This window comes from Uranotaenia lowii, chromosome 2 (genome assembly GCF_029784155.1).
Source record: "Uranotaenia lowii strain MFRU-FL chromosome 2, ASM2978415v1, whole genome shotgun sequence".
Taxonomy (NCBI): domain Eukaryota; kingdom Metazoa; phylum Arthropoda; class Insecta; order Diptera; family Culicidae; genus Uranotaenia; species Uranotaenia lowii.
The window spans coordinates 380525542-380547982 of NC_073692.1; the positions used below are offsets into that span (position 1 = coordinate 380525542).

At 31.0% G+C, this 22441-nt stretch overlaps 1 protein-coding gene across 8 annotated transcripts in view; it reads right to left on the reverse strand.

The window, feature by feature from the left end:
- The window catches only part of LOC129743252 (mucin-2-like), a 268501-nt gene that overhangs the window by 224511 nt on the left and 21549 nt on the right, over positions 1-22441 (reverse strand). For 7 of the 8 annotated variants that reach the window (XM_055735230.1, XM_055735231.1, XM_055735238.1 and 4 more), the window contains one exon: positions 2419-2698. In XM_055735230.1, the coding sequence (XP_055591205.1) occupies positions 2419-2496 (78 nt within the window). In that variant the 5' untranslated portion in view covers positions 2497-2698. Of the gene's footprint in view, positions 1-2418; positions 2726-22441 lie in introns of all 8 variants that reach the window. The other variant, XM_055735229.1, reaches the window with a different exon arrangement.

Genomic DNA, 22441 nt, shown 5'->3' on the forward strand with positions numbered 1-22441 from the left:
TAATATCCTTAAATCAGTAGAAAAGATGCACATTTTAAGATAGAAACATTGCTTTATTGTTGTTTATTTTACTATATTATATATCAATAATAAAATCATCATTCATCAACCATCATGGTTGATGGAAAAAAATAAAAACTCACTCAATAAAGAACTCACGGAATCGAAAAACACAAATATTTCTAACAAGTTTTATTAAAGCTTTAAAAAAACTTTAGTGATCAAAATAATCTGTTATACAGTGTTCCGGATTTTCATCCCATCGAGAAATATTGGGCAATAGTTAAGGGCAAACTGAAGAAATGTGTCAGAACCTTGAAAAAACCCGCTCAAATGGAAAAGTGGTGGAACAAGATGGCGAATGAGGTTACCAGCAGTACTGTGCAGAAAATGATTTTTTTTTTTCCTGTTGGGGAGAGAGTCCACTGCGACCATTAAGTTGATCTATTGTGGTATTACCCCGCGTTATTATTTTTACTTTGCTATGCTACTTGACACCCCTGCACTATTGGTTGAAGTTGCAGTTGTTTACCGGTAGCACTACGAGCACACACATATCTAGGTAGGATTTCCAAGTGCAATCTAAGTTCCCTTGAAAAGATCCATCCACATGCATGTGCTTGCTTCATCATTGAGGCGTACAATTCCAAGATATACCCGGCTAGCATTTCACTAATGCTAAAAACCGCCAACCTTCATCATACTATGTGTGCCAGTTTATGTCACGACCGGGATTCGATCTCATGAACGTTGGCTTAGAAGACAAGTATGCTATCCTCTAGGCCACGATCTGCTGGCGCAGAAAATGATGGGTGGTATCACAAAAAAAAAAGTTCGAAAATTCATCCGAAAAGCTGACGAATGATTTTTATGTATTTTTTTTCCTTAAAGTGTAATAAAAAACCCTACAAAATGACATTTTTACTTTTGTTGTACGTTATTTCTTTGGAAAATGATCTAATTTATCCGACCAGATTGTATGTGAAACAGACTTTATTGAACACTTTAAAATTTTCCCAAATCCCTCTGATTTTGTACAATAAAATTGTGCATTGCTACGGGGATGCAATGTGAGACAATGTGTGTCTTTTCTCTTCTGATCGTTTTGTAACCAATCATATGCTTTCTTTTTTTAACGACTGATTTTTTTAATCTTTAAAAATCTATCCCCAACAATGAGTTCTAGGACCCCACCTGTGTGAATTCAGATTTTTTTTAGTTTTTCGATTGAATTTAAACCGCTCGAATCCAAACATATGAAAAATGAGCAACCTGACAACAATGAACCACATTTTATCGAAAACATTTGAACACTTGCACCCCTCTGATTTGGAACGCTTCAAATAATATTTGTGAACATTAACTGATAAAAATTCAATTCTACATTAACAAATGAAGAAGAGAAATGTTTCCAAAAACCGACTCAGCCCTGCTTGGGACAGAAATCAACCGGGGGAAACATTTTCTCGCAGATTTCGGGAACTTGATTAGCTGCTGCTGCTGCAGTGCTTTTCAGCATTTGTGGAAATGTGGGACATCTCGCTGCCATGCTGCCATTGATGATTCCGGTAGGGGGAGGGAAAGTTAGCGCGTTAGCATAATTAACTGACACTCTGGTGGAGGGCGGAGTGGAACAATTTAATTTGGCGGCGGCACCCAGCTCTCGTTGTCCACGGCCACGCCACGCCACACCTGACAATCAAGCGGGTTCGGCTTTGACAGGTTCCGCATCTTCTCAATCTTGGCAATGGGACAACTTTGAAACATAGACAAGTACATAATGATCGGGGATGGTTATGACAAGTTTGCACAACAGACAATAGTAAGTACGGGGAGAATGCAATTAGTTGATGATTCTTTGACTCTCTCAGTAAATACAGGTGCGATATGCGCCGAGATTGCGCTTCTGGGGATTTCGATTGTTTTCAAGCCTGTTATCTGTTGGAAATCTTTAATTTTCCTACAATGATGCGTGCCTTTGTAGATTTTTTCAATTTGATGGTCATCGTTTGCTATTCGTTGAACAATAAAGTTCACGAATGTGACACGCTTTTTCCTTTGCGTAAAGACGGTTGACAATCACCTTGAAACATGAACATAACGGCGTTTTTCTGTGAGCATTATTTACAATTGGTTGAATGTGGGAAGAAAAGTTTTACTTTTCGAGAAAGTAATTATTCTTTTAGTTTGATTCAGCTAAAACCACATTGAATAACTCTACAAAATACAAGGATTCCTTTTTGAAAGTTCATGATACAATGTCATTATTTCTACAATAACGGTATTTAGTACGTAACGTTAAGTCGTATGTCGATTACAGTCGGAACAATGCAGCATTTTTGACTTTTACCGATTCTCTTAAGATTTAAAAAGAAAAAGAAAACCCACAACCAAAGATGCAAATACCGATTTACTTACGTTAATGGCATCGATTAATCCGAAAATCACAAATAACGACACGCCGGTCGTTACGAGAAGCAGTCTGCTACACTTCATCGCATCGGTTGTCCGGAGTCTGGTGACTGGAGGATAGGAGGAGGGGCCGAAGCCCTCAAGGCCTCCACCTCTCGTAGCTGCCCCGGGGAGGCCACGGAAGTTCTCGGAACGTTGGTCTCGATGCTGTCACTAATCACTGGTATAAAGCTATGTGGGACTTCACGGATTTTCTTCACTTCACCACAACAGTGTCCACGAAGGGCTGTGCAAATAAGGAAAGAAAAGAAAACTATGGTTAAAATACAGCGCAGTCGATCGTTAAGACGGGGTGTTAAGTTAAGTGTAAAAAGTCTATGTAAGCGAATTTGAGTTTTTGGACTATTTTGTTTAAATACAAATTTAGTTTTAAAAATTACATGAATGTTCAAGAAATAGTAATGGGTTGAATCCTAAACATTGAGATGATATTTTTTAAGAATTACAACGATACGATGATAAAAACAATTTTTTTTAACAACGAAAAAAGCATTTCGATGTAAAATAAAAAAAAATTAATATCTGATGAAAATTCCCAGCAAACATTTTTGTAGGTATAAGTCTCAACAACTTTGTTATACGTTTTATATGTGATGATCGATGTGATGAATGATCGTATAAAACTCGTAAAAACAGCATTTACCAGCTAAAGAGAAGGCCATGCCCGTGCGAAGAACCCGCGGCTATGAGGGGGGTGAGTGGGTTTTTAAATTTAAATTAAGCCAAATTCAAATAAGCCAATTTTGATCTAAAACAGGGATGAACAACCCGAGGCCCGCAGGCCGCATCCGTGGGTGACCGATTATAGATTTCTCGACAAGACTTAGAAAAATTCTGATTTCCTGACTAAAAGAATATCTGCAATTCTGTGATTCAACCCAAAAAGTTTGTAACGATTACACAGGGGAACAGCATGGTGTGTGCATATGATTCAATAATTGATTTTGTTAGATTGTGGCGTCCTAAATTGAAAACATTTCACAGATTTTCTCTATCACTTGCGTGTGGAAATTTTTAAATTGATCAGTTTTATGTAAAATCGATCTTTCCTACATTACCTAAAAAGCTGATATTCAACTATTTACTACCCTTCATGCAATCAAGGACTCAGATATTGTCTAGACATTCTTTTATCAGAGATACAGCGCTTTTAAAAAAATGAATTCTACAATTTAAAGAAATTCCAAAAAATAAAATTACAACTTCTTCTGACATGACTAAAGAAAGTCATTGAATATTGGATAATAAGAATTAAATTTTTTGCAGGTTTGGAAAAACAAAACAAAATGCAAACTTCCATAACTTTTTTCTCAGAATTTAAATTTACTGGCGGTCTTTGGGAAAGTTGACCTTCCAGTCAAAATTAGTATTTTCATTTTACAGTTTTGTCAAAAAAAACATAAATTGAATCACTAATTTTATACCTATTTTTTAAGTTATCTCGAAAACAAGAGATGTTGTGTTATGCTAATTTTCAGAAATTTTATGGACAAATCATGTCAATTATTGATTGATTAAAATTGATCAAATTGAGTCATTTTTCTCAAAAATTAGAAATCCGAACTACCAATGTTATTAGAAATTTATGATTCAGTCTTAGAAAGCCTATCCAAGAGGTATCTTAATTAAATTTAAAAAAATACGAATTAGAAAAATATTTCTAAAATCAAAATTATAAACTGTAACATTGACAAATCTGGTTGAAAATCTGTGAAATTATGAGTTATTCACTACTTTGTTACCATGCTCACCATCTGAATGCAATAATTTCATACGAAACTTCAAATTTGAAAAAAAAACGCCGTTTACAGAAAAAAAAGGAAGATTCACGACAAAAAATTTGAATAAATTGTGAAAAAAACTTTTCGAAAATGGGTACAGAAAACAATCGCTTTGGTTAAGCTCCAAGAAACTTTTAAATGGGAGTGATGACGAAAATTACCATCGCATCGGTTTAGAAAAAAAAAAGGTTTTTCTCAGTAAACGGTTCAAATCTTTTGACGAACCATAGAATTTTTTTCGAAATTTTATGTTTTTAATGAATAAAAGGGAAGCAAATGATGATCCCTTTTGTTAAAAAAAAAAAATGATCGCTTAATCATTCTCGCTCATTCATGACCATCAGACCACTGCATGTTTTGTATGGAAATTTTAAATTTAAAAATTTTTCACCTCCCATATTTTTTATGTTGTTTTGACTACTGAAAATAGCAAAAAAAAAACCTTGGACAATTTTTGTGGATTGTAACGGCTTCGTCAGTCAATTGTGGGAATAAAAACGAGTGATTTTTATTATTGTCCAATTATATTATTGGACAATAATAAAAATCATTCGTTTTTATGAATCGCCAATGAGTTTGTTGATTGTTATATAAATTTGCAAAAATATTTCATGAAATTATTGAAAGCCCTAGCATTCAAAATTAAAAAATTTTACTTAAAAATTCTGTGAAAATTTAAAAAACAAAATAGGAAGATGTTTTTCATAATAAGTTTTATAAAAATTTAAAAAAAAAACAATATTAACACCTTACTATATACAAAACTTACTTTAAAAAAATTGTTATTATTATTCACAAAAACAGCATTTAGGAACCTATGATTTTACAATTTGGTAGATTTTTGCGTCCTGTACTATAATCTTTTGTCAGATTTTGTCTGTCACCTCTAGTTTTGGTGACATGATGTTTATGAGTTTGAAAATGAAGTTGAGTTGAGTTTTGGGTGAAATCAATCAATCATTACTGATGAACGAACAAATCTACATGAAATAAAAAAAAGAATCTAGATTTGTCCATTAAACTATATTCAATTATGGAGTAACATTTTAACGAAGATAATGAAAAATGATCTAAAAAAGATAAATTTTACAGTTTTAAAAAAATTTTAAACATGTCATTACTATGTTTACTGACAATACAGAAGAAAGTTTGAAATGAAAAGGATTTATCTCATTGATCAAATTTGTTAAATCCTGCCAAGCGATTTGAAGTTGGCTTTCAAAAATATCTAAAATTCAATTCGGAAATTTTGGAAAAATTCCTTAAAATCCCCGTTTATTACCAAATGAAGTAAAGGAAACAAATATATATCTTCTATAACTTTTCTCGCAGAAGCTGGAAGTACTTGTGGTCTTCACAAAATTTTATAACTGGTTTTAAACCTTTATTTCAAATATTTAAGGTTTTCTCAAAAAATTGCTGAAATTTCTTAAAGAGTTTTATTGATCGTGGATATCAAATTCCGGTTTATTAAAATGCAATTCTAAACTTACAATGGGCTTTTATTTCTAATACGATTTTATGTTTGCTGGATAAGCTTACGTTACGATATATGTAGTGAATATGTAAGCGCCTTATAAATTTTCAGAACAACAACAAAATCCGATGAAAATGAACAGACAATGAGCTAAACAAGAGGTTGTCCTTTAAAATAGAGGTTTGATGTTTTCAAAGTCCGAATGCAGAGAACTTTTTGATTTTTTTTGCAAGCATAAGTGGAAGTTATCAATAAAATAAACCACTTTTTCAAAAAAAAAAAAAAAAAAAAGGTGAGAATATGCATTTTTCGGAAAAGTTTTTAGTTAAGGAAGTACACAACGTTCAACGTTTACAAAAAAAATATAAATTATTTCTTGATCCATAAATTATTAGGCTAATCATACACTCAGAGGAAATCTTATTATAAATTTCATAAGATACATCTTATGAACCACTTTTTTGCGTCCAAACTAATTTTTCATAAGAGTCTTATGAAATTCTTTCAATTTTCGTACGATGTTCTTATGAAAAATAGAAGAAACGGCATTGTGAAAAAATGATGAACACATTCATTCATAGCATCAGTTTTTTTTCATCATCTAACAGTACGAAGCAATCGCCAGTTATTATAGTTTTCATAGTTATCATAGTCATCATAGTTATTATAGATTTCCTTCAATGTTAAATGTTATTGTTATCTCCGGAATGGTAAGTTCGATTTGATATTTTTGGTGTGAACGTTAAATATATTAGTAAACTAAAATACATTATTTGTTTACTTTTCAGCAAGCTGATCGGCAAAAACGAAAGGTCGAAGATTGAGATGCGGCAAAAAAAAAACTTTGATGGAGCCGTCTGTTGATGCACTGCTGATGGTGACCATGGAGGATTTAATTTTAAACAAATTTGGAAAACAATAAAGTGAATGTTTTCAGCATGAAATATCGAGAATTTTTCTTATTAGAAAGTGATTTACTGTTTCCATAAGAATCTCTTATGAAAAGCAACAACCTCTCATTGAAGTAGGCGTTCATCTTCAGAATTCATTCGCGTCATAAGACAATCTTATGAATTTCATTAATTTTTCTTATGGCGCCACTTCATAAGAGAATCTTATGGCATACATAATAGTATTTTTCTGGGTGTACATAGACTTATACTGCAAAAAAAACTTAAGATTTATCAATAAAGTTTGATAAAATAATCAGGAGCAAATATTTTATTTATTTCAATTACACTATGTTTCGCATTTATAAATAAGTTCAAAAAAAGCATTGTATTTTCACTTGCCTCAATAAACGGGACAAATGTTAGCTTAGAAATATCTTTTTGTCAACATGTTTGCATATTTAACGTTCAACAACAGTTTGTTGAGAACTGATTTAGTTATGCAACAAACGAAAATTGATTTGTTTAAGGATTTTAATTCTATTTTAGATTTATAAAAGTTCAACTATGGTAAGATCCGTTTGCACTTTGCCCGGGGTATCTGAATTGAAATGGAGATTGAAATTAAAAAATAGAAGCAAAAGAAACTTTGATAACTATTAACCTGCTCGGCGCCAAAATCTACATTTTGAGGTTCTTTGTGATTTTTGCTTGAATTTCTGAAAATATTCATACTACCGTCGAAGCATGAACAGATTTTATTTTCGATCCATTCAATTTTTGAAAGTCTACTCTGAAAAGATAAGGTTAGTTAGTTGAAATCTTTAAAAGGACCCTCATTACACAAGAGAGAAAATAGCTGTGATTCAGTTGAATAACAAAATAATTTTTTTTTTACTTTTTAAAAACCATTCTTTTTCTTGATTCATTGGGTCACAAGTCACAGCTTATCCATATGAATTTTATTTACACTTTTTGCTTGAACAATTAAAAGTATAGTAACTTGCAGTAAAAAAGTCGCCAGATGCTGTTTGGCATTACTTAAAGTTGTAATGTGCCATGTCTACAAATTTAATATATGGCGAAAACATTATTAACATTATTTTAACATGGAAAGGTATTTGGATAAGAGATATGTTTTTTTTATGAGTGTTTCAAACCTGTTTGCACACTGCAAAGTGTTAAGATGGGAGGAACAAAGGGAGTTCCATATGAATTGCGTTAAATAGCTTGAAAACTTATCAGGGCTTCCATATAAGTTTGTTGGCATGAATCGAGAATTTATCGAGCAAAAGGAAGAGAGGTTGTTTGCATACGGATAATTTGAGACCCTTCTTTATTTCTGGGTAGAGTAGGAAAGAAGATCTTTATTCATATCATATTTGGCATAATTTGAAAACTTATGAGACAAATAAAACGATGTTGCGTCATTTAGATACAAAAAATGACTTAATAGTAGCACTTCTTGCATTGCAAGAAGGAAAAGACTGATGTTCATATCATTAAAACATACATTTTGACATCGTTATGACCTTTTTGAAGCTTATAAAAACAGAGTAAAATTTTCAGATCTGGAAAAACAAATCTAGAGATCAATTTTAAGAAAATATTATTAAAACATCTTTAAACTGTAGATGGAAACTTCAGGTGCTGCTCTTTTTTTAAAGCATTCGCTTTTAAATTATGGTTGATATTTGGTTTGAAACGCTCTGTCTCGGCAATAAATGAATTATAATTATTTTAACAAATTTAATTGAATTTTGGAAGGTGGAGCAAAGCACACCGGGTCAGCTAGTTTCATTATAAAATTTATTTTTTTTGAAATTATTCTACTGCACTTCTGGCAAGTGAAAATGAAGGTATCTTCTTGGGTCTGAAATGTGCTAGTATTACGTAATAGAGGGGAGTGTGGAGTATCATGGGCCACTTATTTTAATTATAAAAGCTAAAAAGAAAAAAAAAATAGTATGGTTTTGAACATTTCTAACGCATCATAAGGCAATTTTTTTAATTTTTAATAAGTTTTTCCCCCAAGTTCTGTCTGTTTAAAAAAGGATTTTTTGGATTTTGAAAAATTGTTGGTAATCGTGGGCCACCAAATCCAAATTGACTAGATAACGTGCAAAAATTTATGGGTTGACCTAAAACTGAAATTTCATAATTCATTTGATTATTTTGAAGCAATTTAAGATGAGGAAATCAAAAAGAGTGTTGTGTATGATCGAATAATTCCTGAAACCTAACTCGGGAACGTTTCAGCATAATTCCTTATTCCTTATCCTAAAATTCAGAACCAAAGTCTTTGATGTAAGTATCAAATTCAAGACTTCTAAATAATGACATGAATCTATAGGAAAGCTAAAATCCGATCCAGATTAAATTTTATGTTAAATTTGTTCTCTAACAGTCTTCACTTTTCGCTTCATCATTTTTGAAGTACTGTTCCAAAATAACATGGCATTACGAAATACGATACCGTTCTGGAGAAAAAACCATTTAGACAGAGCTTTACCTTTACATCAATGCCATGTAAACTTCCTGTGAATGAAATTTATAATAGCACTAAAAAGCTTGTTCCGAAAATTTTCATGTATCAACCTGCAAATAATATTAAATTTTTCTTGATGTATGTATGTATGTATGTATGTTTGACCCACCAGTGGCTGATAGGTCTTTCGACCCGAGTCGGTACAGGAAGTCTCGATCGCACATCCAAATACTGTTCATGCTTAACTCACCAACAATAATTGCAGTACAACCAAGGGTCCGTTACCACTGCAGTGCACTGGCTTGGGACAGGTTTGTCTCATCTCACTCCCTTCAAACTGTCCGAAACAAATAAAGAATCCTGAAAAGGTACCTAAGTAGCCTACTCAAGATTCCAAATTTGCCGAGATACTCCGGCTGGCTTGAACCCACAATCCATTGTATATCAGTTTTCCGTTCGTTTGATGTTCGTTTGATGAAATGAAATGATACTTATCTTGAGGCCATCAAAAGGTTTCATCAGTTTTTCGGCGATCTGCACAGAAAGCAAAAGTCGGCATGTTCTTCAGTAACATATTAAATAATCACTAATCGCAGCAGTCTAGTACTTATTTTTTTACAAAATTGTGAATATCACTGAAATTTATTCAATCACTTGATAACTATCTGAAGCTCATACTCCAGTTTTAAATTTTTCTTGATGTGTATAAATATTAGGGTGGCAATGGAAGTATGAGAATAATGTCATGATCGAATTTAAAAAACCGACCATATATATTTCATAGATTGGCCCCGAAAAACAGACCTGGCAAAATTTCAGCTCAATCGGACTTCATTTAGGGGTGTCTCAAAGCGCTAAAACTTTAGTTTTTTACCCTAAAAAATCACCAAAGAGGGGATCAAACATAAAACTCGGAAAAATTTAAATTTTACTTTGATGCCAAATGACTTAAAAATGTCGTAAAAATTGGGGGAAGTGTTAAAATATAAGTTTGTAATTTTAATTCAAGGTTTATACAAAGCAGGTTTGTAGACATTTTTTTCCTATTGGCTCCAAAAGATGATTACAGCCAGTGTATTTCATATTCCTAGCACCAAATTATTGAATTTTCCATTTCCAATCCGATACTGAAATTGAATGTTGAATATCGATCCTCAATCTGAATTCTAAACCTGAATTCAAAAATTGCATTTTGAATCGTTTCCGAATTTCAAAACGATTTTTGAATCCTAATGCCAAATCAGATTTTTAACCAATGACTCAAATGTGAAAAATGACTCAGCTTTGACGAATGGTAAAATTTTGGGATTTTAATATCTTTTCCTTCAATTGTATTGTTTTAATAAATATAAAAAAGTATATCGATTAGTTCGCTTATTGAAATTACAAAACGTGTTTCTTCAAATAAACGTTTATGAACTTACAATACACCTTGGCTTTGAACAGGCCTCATATAACAACTGATTACCTGTTATCGTAAAATTTAAATGCGATTAGCAATTCTGCATAAAAATAAATTAATACGAGTTTGGCTTTTTGAAACTTAAACAATTTAGAACATTAGACAAATATTACAGATTTAGAAAAGCTTTCAAAGTTTTACAAGAAAATTTTAAAACAGACCCTGTTATTCTAAGGCTCTACTGTTTAAAATATTTGTTTTTCTGATTTTCTAGTCTAGACTGCCTAGTCCTGGTTTCCTTTCTCGTAACATCTTAAATAACAATTAAGGTTCAATAAAAGTTGATAGTTTTTATTACCAGAAATTTGATCTAGGGGACTTCGATCATTAACAAAACCACTAACAAAACTACTCTCCAAACAGAAGCAAATATTGGCTATGGTGATGAATTGATTTTTTTTGCCGCCACCCAAAACTGTAAATATTTGGCCGGCTTGAGTTATGACTTCGGTCCGCATATATTCGCTGAACGAGTCGGTAAAAGTCGTTCATGAAGCTTGAATAATCATCATCCACTGATTGCTGTCAACATGCAAAACAAACTTTCTCGAGCTGTGACGCTCGTGTTTTTTGTGAAATTTGTAAATGAATTAACTTTTAGCTAGAATGACTGTCTGTTAATAAAATATCAACATTAGAATTATTATCGTTTATCCCATTTCTCATTCAAAACTTCTTGTAACCAACCTTTTCGTTCAATTTGGTTATTAAGCCCCGAATAAGTATTAAAACACGGAATATAATCGTACAAAACTAGCAACATTAGACAAACACGGGCAACATTAACCTAACGCTAAATCAATCACCTACAAATTGCTATCTTAGAATATATGGATTGACATTTTCTTCGGGATCAAATGAGGCGCTAATTTTTCAAACCAACTCTGAATAGTTCAAGATCAGCGGCGCAACTCGCGTCACCATATGAGTGGGACACCCACTAAATGTGTATCTACGACTACGAAACAAAACAGTTGATAAACGAGCCTTTCGATCACGGCTAATCCGGTCGCGCCGAATGGACAGTTTCTCAAAGGTGATCTTTTCCCCTGAAAAGATCAGCTTCGGATCGATACCAGCCAACCAACCAGATAGCCCAAATGTCATCCGGTGGCTGTTTAAGTTTCGCATTTTTTTCGCACTAAACTAGTTTGCACCATGCATGCGTCCGTTGGCACCTTCGAAGCCACGAGAAAGATCGCGTTGATGCAGGAAGGTTGAACGACGAAAAGTTGTTGCATATTTTACGGTTCAAAACTGGACTATGTGCGTTTTAAGGGGTGGAACTGGTCTAATATATGGGGATTTGAAATATATTGCCCAGGCGTAAAACAATAATTAAGGGGGGCAAAGGGGGCCGTAAATTGATGGGGACTACTTATATCGATCATATTCTATGTTTTTCAAACTGTACGGTGAGAACTGCACTAAATTTCAAATGTTCGTTTAGTGACGCGAAACCAATCTTTGAGCGTCCCGATTTCATCTTGACCGCTTTAGAATGAAAAACTAGGTTGAAAACGATCAATTTTAAGTGTATATGAGCCTTTCAAGTTGAATTAAAACATATTAAAAAAATTGATAAGTTTTGCAGAGTTGGCAAAATAAACAAAAACGACTGAATTGACAGAACGAAAAAAAATGACATAAATGATAAAAAATGACAAAATGGACTATTTTTTGTCAAATAAATAACGTTGATAAAATTGGCAAAATAAAAAAAATTAAGGAAATTGCAAAATTAACAAAGCTAAAAAAAATTACAAATATCACAAAACAACACAAAATTCACAATTATTACAAAATTGACAAAATTTTAAAAAAATAAAAAAATTGACAAAATTCATAAAATTAAAAAAAAAAGAAAAATTAACAACATTTACAAAATAAACGAAATTGAAAAAATTTACAAAAATTGACAAAATTGACAAAATTGACGAAATTGACAAAAGTGACAAAAATGACAAAAATGACAAAAATGACAAAAATGACAAAAATTACAAAAATGACAAAAATGACAAAAATGACAAAAATGACAAAAATGACAAAAATGACAAAAATGACAAAAATGACAAAAATGACAAAAATGACAAAAATTACAAAAATGACAAAAATGACAAAAATGACAAAAATGACAAAAATGACAAAAATGACAAAAATGACAAAAATGACAAAAATGACAAAAATGACAAAAATGACAAAAATGACAAAAATGACAAAAATGACAAAAATGACAAAAATGACAAAAATGACAAAAATGACAAAAATGACAAAAATGACAAAAATGACAAAAATGACAAAAATGACAAAAATGACAAAAATGACAAAAATGACAAAAATGACAAAAATGACAAAAATGACAAAAATGACAAAAATGACAAAAATGACAAAAATGACAAAAATGACAAAAATGACAAAAATGACAAAAATGACAAAAATGACAAAAATGACAAAAATGACAAAAATGACAAAAATGACAAAAATGACAAAAATGACAAAAATGACAAAAATGACAAAAATGACAAAAATGACAAAAATGACAAAAATGACAAAAATGACAAAAATGACAAAAATGACAAAAATGACAAAAATGACAAAAATGACAAAAATGACAAAAATGACAAAAATGACAAAAATGACAAAAATGACAAAAATGACAAAAATGACAAAAATGACAAAAATGACAAAAATGACAAAAATGATAAAAATGATAAAAATGATAAAAATGACAAAAATGACAAAAATGACAAAAATGACAAAAATGACAAAAATGACAAAAATGACAAAAATGACAAAAATGACAAAAATGACAAAAATGACAAAAATGACAAAAATGACAAAAATGACAAAAATGACAAAAATGACAAAAATGACAAAAATGACAAAAATGACAAAAATGACAAAAATGACAAAAATGACAAAAATGACAAAAATGACAAAAATGACAAAAATGACAAAAATGACAAAAATGACAAAAATGACAAAAATGACAAAATTGACAAAATTGACAAAAATGACAAAATTGACAAAATTGACAAAATTGACAAAATTGACAAAATTGACAAAATTGACAAAATTGACAAAATTGACAAAATTGACAAAATTGACAAAATTGACAAAATTGACAAAATTGACAAAATTGACAAAATTGACAAAATTGACAAAATTGACAAAATTGACAAAATTGACAAAAATGACAAAATTGACAAAAATTGACAAAATTGACAAAATTGACAAAATTGACAAAATTGACAAAATTGACAAAATTGACAAAATTGACAAAATTGGAAAAATTGGAAAAATTGACAAAATTGGAAAAATTGGAAAAATTGACAATTTAGTCAATTTTGTCAATTTTGTCAACTTTGTCAATTTTGTCAATTTTGTCAATTTTGTCAATTTTGTCAATTTTGTCAATTTTGTCAATTTTGTCAATTTTGTCAATTTTGTCAATTTTGTCAATTTTGTCAATTTTGTCTATTTTGTCAATTTTGTCAATTTTGTCAATTTTGTAATTTTTGTCAATTTTGTCAATTTTGTCATTTTTGTCAATTTTGTCAATTTTGTCAATTTTGTCAATTTTGTCAATTTTGTCAATTTTTACAATTTTTACAATTTTGTCAATTTTATCAATTTTGTCAATTTTGTCAATTTTGTCAATTTTGTCAATTTTGTCAATTTTGTCAATTTTGTCAATTTTGTCAATTTTGTCAATTTTGTCAATTTTGTCAATTTTGTCAATGTGGTCACTTTGTCGATTTCGTAAATTTTGCTTATTTTGTTAAATCAATGTTGTCAATTTCTAAAATATTTGAGTTTTAGCCCTTTCTATTAACTATTCTTAAAATTCAAATCTGAATATTAGTTCTGACAAAAATGACAAAAATGACAAAAATGACAAAAATGACAAAAATGACAAAAATGACAAAAATGACAAAAATGACAAAAATGACAAAAATGACAAAAATGACAAAAATGACAAAAATGACAAAAATGACAAAAATGACAAAAATGACAAAAATGACAAAAATGACAAAAATGACAAAAATGACAAAAATGACAAAAATGACAAAAATGACAAAAATGACAAAAATGACAAAAATGACAAAAATGACAAAAATGACAAAAATGACAAAAATGACAAAAATGACAAAAATGACAAAAATGACAAAAATGACAAAAATGACAAAAATGACAAAAATGACAAAAATGACAAAAATGACAAAAATGACAAAAATGACAAAAATGACAAAAATGACAAAAATGACAAAAATGACAAAAATGACAAAAATGACAAAAATGACAAAAATGACAAAAATGACAAAAATGACAAAATTGACAAAATTGACAAAAATGACAAAATTGACAAAATTGACAAAATTGACAAAATTGACAAAATTGACAAAATTGACAAAATTGACAAAATTGACAAAATTGACAAAATTGACAAAATTGACAAAATTGACAAAATTGACAAAATTGACAAAATTGACAAAATTGACAAAATTGACAAAATTGACAAAATTGACAAAATTGACAAAATTGACAAAAATTGACAAAATTGACAAAATTGACAAAATTGACAAAATTGACAAAATTGACAAAATTGACAAAATTGACAAAATTGACAAAATTGGAAAAATTGGAAAAATTGACAAAATTGGAAAAATTGGAAAAATTGACAATTTAGTCAATTTTGTCAATTTTGTCAACTTTGTCAATTTTGTCAATTTTGTCAATTTTGTCAATTTTGTCAATTTTGTCAATTTTGTCAATTTTGTCTATTTTGTCAATTTTGTCAATTTTGTCAATTTTGTAATTTTTGTCAATTTTGTCAATTTTGTCAATTTTGTCATTTTTGTCAATTTTGTCAATTTTGTCAATTTTGTCAATTTTGTCAATTTTGTCAATTTTGTCAATTTTTACAATTTTTACAATTTTGTCAATTTTATCAATTTTGTCAATTTTGTCAATTTTGTCAATTTTGTCAATTTTGTCAATTTTGTCAATTTTGTCAATTTTGTCAATTTTGTCAATTTTGTCAATGTGGTCACTTTGTCGATTTCGTAAATTTTGCTTATTTTGTTAAATCAATGTTGTCAATTTCTAAAATATTTGAGTTTTAGCCCTTTCTATTAACTATTCTTAAAATTCAAATCTGAATATTAGTTCTGATGCCTTATTTGATATCTTTCTTCTAAAAATTGCGTCCGAATTCAACAAAATATAATGTAAAACACACAGTCAAAAATTCAGTATATGAAATTTTTAGACATTTGGTTATCATAAAATTTGAAAAATTAAAATTAAATTATCATCACACAACTCACTCCTTACTGATCACACAAACATGTTTAGGTGCAACCACTTATTTTTAATGATATACATTTTGACAAAGTAAATTTATGTTAGATAATAAACACTATCAATTGACTTTACAAATGTCTTTTTGAGAAAAGCTTCAAGTCGTTAGATAACATTTCATAATGTGAAAGATTAATCTATATTCATGCTTGGCAAATTCATGAAACGCATTTTCTCACGGAAACCCCGAAAAAATGGAGGAACTGACTTAAACCTAAAAACCTTCTCACCCCTCGCAGAGCCCATAATGATTTGCAGCTGCGGCCAAAAAAAAATAACAAAAACACTAGGTACAAGATCAAGTTGAATGACCATTATTCGAAGCAAAACAACTTTCAGGGTAGGTCGCGTCCGTGTTTTTCTGCGCAGCACCATCCCATTTCTTTTCAATTTCCCGTACAGAATAGGGCTTGATTTTTGTGTCCACTTTTTTTCTTTTTTTCTTTTGGAGTTATTTGTCATCGTTTCTACTGCGGAACAAAAACAATACCCGGCATTAGGTAATTAGAGCAGATTGAGTCCGGTCGTGATGGTGTTGACGATTGGTTCATTTGGCTTTCCCCCCCATTTATGGCACAAATTCGCTGTCAGGTGGAAAATTTCCACTCCCCAACGAAAATCAAAACGACTAATTGAATTTCAAACTTCTCAACCGACCGGTAACTCCCTTATGCTAGTAGGGTACCGGTAATGGTCAGCTAGTGCAGATTCAATTTTTGTTGAATCAAATTTGAACCTGGTCTGGGAAAAGGTTCCGTGTGAGATTTGCTCCGCGATTGAATAATAATCGCAAAGTTATTTTCAAGCGAGCTTCATAACAGAATCAACCAAAACCAGTAGTGGTTTGTTTAATGTCGGTTAAGCGGATGTAAAATGTCATACCTGGCCGAGCAATTGAATCAATTAAACAGCTAAATGTCAACTGAAACTGATTTCTTAAAAAAAAAACAAATCTAGATTACATCTTTACATTTGTTGAATAACTTCAACAAATCAACAGAAAGTTAGTCCTGTTTATTTAGATTCATCCGAGAATGTTCCTTTCACTAACTGGTTGAACTAGTTTCGAATGCTAATTTTTTTACTAAGCACTTCAGCCCATAACAAGCTATGGATAATTTCTAGCTACGCAAGACCTCTCAACCATCACCGGGGAATTCCCTCATCTTGTGAACTTCGATTCTCGAGTGAGGCAGGTTTCCTTTCAGTCTAATATGTGCAAGTGTAACAGAAGCGGTTCCAACAGGCGACCTGTGGGTCACTCGATAATTCCAACTAGACCAATTTCAAACCCAGACCGTACGCTGCATGTCAATGAAGTGAATAACTTCATTGAAGGTATACCTTTCGTGCAATTTGCATTCATTTTCCAGGCCAACTTCGATGTGCGGGCTCTAGCTTATAGGATCTAGCTAAATAGACAGGCAGCTGCATCTACCAGCAATATGGTTTGATGCTAAGATAATTTCAATTTGGAATACACTACCAGTTGGAGTTATCTTGAAAGGTTTTTTTTTTTAATTCAAAACAGTTGTCCGTTTGGTCGTTAAATTTTTTTTCATTATTTTATTTTTATTGGAAGTTTTCCGTCACCTTATTCGTATTTTGCTCTCAAAATCTCCAAATCATTTCCAGCGACAATATTTCCCAAACTAGTTTAAAGGTAAAGTCAAGGTTGTTGGTAGAAAACTTGGAAAAGTTATATCAAGGAACTTGGTTTTAATTTTTTTTTAAATAACTTGATTTTAATTTTTATTAAATAATCCATTTTTATGGATATTATTTGCTGATGAAGAAACATTTTATCTTGACGTTATAATATCAGCATATTATAGGCCCGTGCGAAGGACCCGGGAGGGGGGTGGGGGGATGGGGTAAGGGTTTGAAATTTAAAATGAGCTAGGAATAATAACAATATCAAAAATGCATAACACATAAGCAAATTGATTTCTAAAACCATTTTCTTTTAAAGGATTTTTTACGACTTTCACTCTCAGATTTTTGAAGTAAAAAAGACTGTAGTAAAAAACAGTCGTTTTACTTGCAAAATTCGAGACTGATAGTAGTTAAAAATCCCCAAAAAAATCAACCTAAACAGTCGCTCCATTCATAAATAAAACCATCTTCTTACTCGCTAGAAAAAATAATTAGTTTGACTGATTCGATGCAAAATCTATCAGAATCAATGTTTTAAATTATCGCAATTCCCGATGAATGATTGATAAATTAATCAAAATGATGATCCTTATTCTGAACTATAAACTTACTAGAAAATATATGTTAAGCAGTCTAGTTCAGAAATTTAAAATCAATATTTTAAAAAACAGCAGAAATAGAGTGCGAATTGAAATTTGGAATAAAACCAGAATTTAAAGCTTCGGACATAAGAATCAGTGCACGAAAATGTATATAAAATATAACACAAGATTCAAAAAGAAATCAAAACCCAATTTTAAAATAAATTTCAGACTTCAGCTAATAATTGAAAGCATAAATTGACATTGTACAGATTAGATAGTGGGTGATTCCTTGAATGATTAATAAGGAACTGATACAAACATAAATAAGGAATTCCCAGTTTTGGTATAAATATATAAATCATGAAGCATATATGTACAAATTTTTTGCACATTCAAATTTAAATTTACAGCTGCTATTCCGAATTATTTTTCGAACTTAGCATAGATTGTTGAAAAAATATAATCGATCCAAGAAAGATGATTCAAAACAATGAAAACAGTTAAACACTTTAAATTTTACGTCTCGGTGGTCGAGTGGTTAGCGTGGTAAGACGGTAACCGCTGGTCCACTGATGGCATGGGTTCGATTCCCATTTCGGTACTGGGTGTTAAATGGTAATCTTAAGTTGTCCACGTCATTTATTAAGTCTGTAAAGCCTTAATCGGCTTAGACGGTGTATGTCTTTTTAACAAAAAATTTTGAGAGCAAGTTTTGTAGTTTGAAATTTTAAGCTCTTTAGCAAGAATATTTTGTCGTCGTCTTTTGAAAAATTGGGTCCTTGGACAAAATTAAAAAAAAAGGTTATTCTGATCACAAATTTAGATTCAAAGGCTTCCAAGAAGATTATTTTCTCAAAACACTAACAATCCTTAAAATAAAGACAAAATTGATCAAAATATTACAGAAAAAAATTAAAAAGATTGACTTAAAAAATTCGGTAAAACTAGAAAAAACAAATCTATGAAATTCAGTAAATTTATTTAAAAATCCAAACAAAGTATGAGAATAAAAGATAAGTTTTTTTTTAACAAATCAAAAGGAAATTTTTCCTTAAATATCTTGACATTTTAAAAACATTTTAAATAAATTTTATTGATTACTCAAGGAAACAGCGAAGAAAGTTTGAAAACAGATTTCATTGCATTCAACAAAATTGTTTAATCCTGCAAAACGATATGATGTTTGCTTTGAAAAATATATAAAATTCAATTCGGTTTTACCAGATAATGCAGATGTGGCCATGTGTAATTTATCAAAACCCCTTTGTATGTGAAGTTGAGAATTGAGAAGAACAGTAAAAAAATATTCAATTGAGTCTGAAAAATATTTGATGTTAGCATAAAATTTGCTATGACATAAACGATTTTACAAAAATCAAAAAGATTATGGATGCTACGTTTTAGATTTTTTCTGCTAATTCTATTGACCATTGTGAGTATTCAACACCTGGCTTATAACATGATGATGTATATAATTTTTATTCGATGCATTAATTTTGAAGTTATAACGATTGGTTTCATATTCTGAACTTATTTTATTACACTTCTTATTGAATCTTTCGAATGCTTTAATTAAGTTGAATCATTCAACCAAGTAGGCTCACAACACAATACACTTTTTATTAAAAACCCATTCTTAAGGTAGGATTTTTGTGTTGAGTTTCTATGCAAACGTTTTATTGAATCGCAACTATATTTATTCAACGACACTGTCCAAAGAAGAAAAGTTTCAAATTTAGAATGAAAGTGCGTGTTGAGCAAATTATATTTTGAGAGCAGCTGAACAATTAATTTTAAAAGGGACGGGAAAGCGGGAGTTATTTGTGATTTAGTTTCCATTGAACAAACGTATTACAATTTTTTCCAAAGTCAAATGTCGAATTTTGAGCCGCACTTTAAGCAGAACCAGTTCGTTGGGAGGCACCGCCTAAATTTCCATTTTTTTAGATTTTAAACGACTTTAATCTAAGTCCTAGTATTTCTTCATTGAAAATGAGTCTATCATAGGGTTGCCATCCGTCCCGAAAAAGCGGGACATGTCCCGCTTTTTTGTTGAATGTCCCGCTTTTCCCTCCAAATGTCCCGCTTTTTTTTCTTGGGAAATTTATACAAAGTTCACTAACTTAAACTGGAAGAAATTAATCTTTAGTCTCAATTTGATTTCATTGGTTCAACACAGAAAATCTCTCAAATACGTCTTTTCTCAAAATAAGCAGTCTTTTTCATTGTTTATATAAGACAATACTGAATAACTCTAAATTTCTTAGCATAACAGTAACATTCCGATTCAGTTATGCTTTTTTGGAGCACGTTCAACCAATGTATGAAGAACATATTGTTTAGGTTGCTTCCAAATAATTTTAGATTATTATTATGTTTTTGCCGGCATCTTAATCAAATTCTCTTATATTATACACTATCTTTTTCGACTCGATTGTTCAAAGTATATTAAAATGGAAGCTTTCTTGAGTTTTAAATTTTTTAAACACATAACAAAACAAACAAAATTTCATACAAATTAAACAAAAATTTTTTACGCGGTATTAAATCCGCCGTTAACATGCACGACTTGAAATACTTTCCCTCAAAATTCGTGTTCATTTGTATGAACCGTGGAAAATATCGTTGCATATGACGAAAACCGTTCAAATAGAAGTCATGTAGGAAAAAACTTAGTGTAGTGTACTTTCTATGAACAACTTTGGCTAATGGTATATGTATACAACTAAGCTGTTTTAAAAGTTTCTAAAATGTCCCGCTTTTTTCGGCTATGTCCCGCTTTTTTTTCGTGAAATGTCCCGCTTTTTCCTGAAAGTATATATCTGGCAAGCCTAGTCTATCAGGAAAGGTTAGGAAGTTGAAGAAAATGAAAAAAGGACTTTGGTTAAAGTCGTTTGTAATATTAAAAAAAAAAAAGGGAATGACCCAAAACATCCGCAATTCGAGTCGCGCCCCCAAAATACAAGCATAAGCTCTATCAGGGAAGTAAGTCGGCAGAAAGGAGACAAAAGAAATGAAATTTTCTTGGTGACGAAACAATTCTCCCAGCCTAGGCAAAATTGACGATTTTATCCGAATTCACTGTAGCATAGTCGATAATGCGTTGGCCTATAAAGTCGGAGATTGCGAGTTCAAATCCAGCACAGAGAAGTCAGTAATTTAAGAGCTTTCTAGCATACTGGAAACACATTTTAGAACACAAAGAGTGAAAGTATGTCGATTTTTCATAAATTTTGCCGAAAATTTCCATACAAATTTCAAGTCCTTTGCGCCAGCTCGTACCTCTGCCCCAATGACCTGAAACTTTAAGAAAGTCATTTTTTCACCTAAAGACACCAACCTAGGGGGTGCCGCGTGGAATATAAGGATTTTTTTTGTTACGGGCCAGTCTAATATTCAGTTGCTGTTTTAAATAACACGAAATCAGAATAGTTTTAATATTTTAAATCGTTTAAGATGGTTTTGATTCGATGGACAAAATATCAATCTGGGTCACATCTAGGCGTCATTCATTAATATGTGGTGTACAAATGAAATAAGAATATAAATGAAAAAATCGAATCTCGGCTTCATGCATTGAAAATAGGCTTGATTGAAAAAAAGCGCCCAAATGTTCCCACTAATCAGTATGCTATGCCATGGTTACTATCCTCTCGCGACGTTTGCTCGCGATGCCTTGACCATGGAGACAAAAAACAAACCGCCCAAGGCAAAGAAAATCTCGAAAAAAATGGATGCCATGACTTTTATTTGATTCAAATTATTACAAATTTAATTATTACGGACAATTGATGCGACTTTGTGTTATTTTTATTCGATATAAACCGATTCGCATATCTAAAGATTATTCTTAAAAATAATTTCATTAGAATCGGTTGGGTCATTTCGGAGGAGTAGTACTACAAACACCGTTACAAGAGAATTTTATATTATAGACTATGTTAAATCTTAACAACAGTGGTGACTCGTAATCGAACGTGACAATTGCCGATGGGTTATCCTTTTTATGCTACCCATTTTATACAGTGAAAACTCTTAATTCTGCCTGCATAAATGTTGAAAAAAAAAGCTTTCTTTTAAGTTAATCGGTTATCACGAAAAAATGCATTTGGAAAAAAACAAACGATTTTCTTACAAAACCATAAACAACACTGTAAATAGCTCAGTTATATAACGAATAAAGTGCGTTTTTTATTACTTTTAAATATATATAACTTGACTCTTTGGTGTTTAGAAATTGAAAATTATACCTACTTTTTTTCTAACC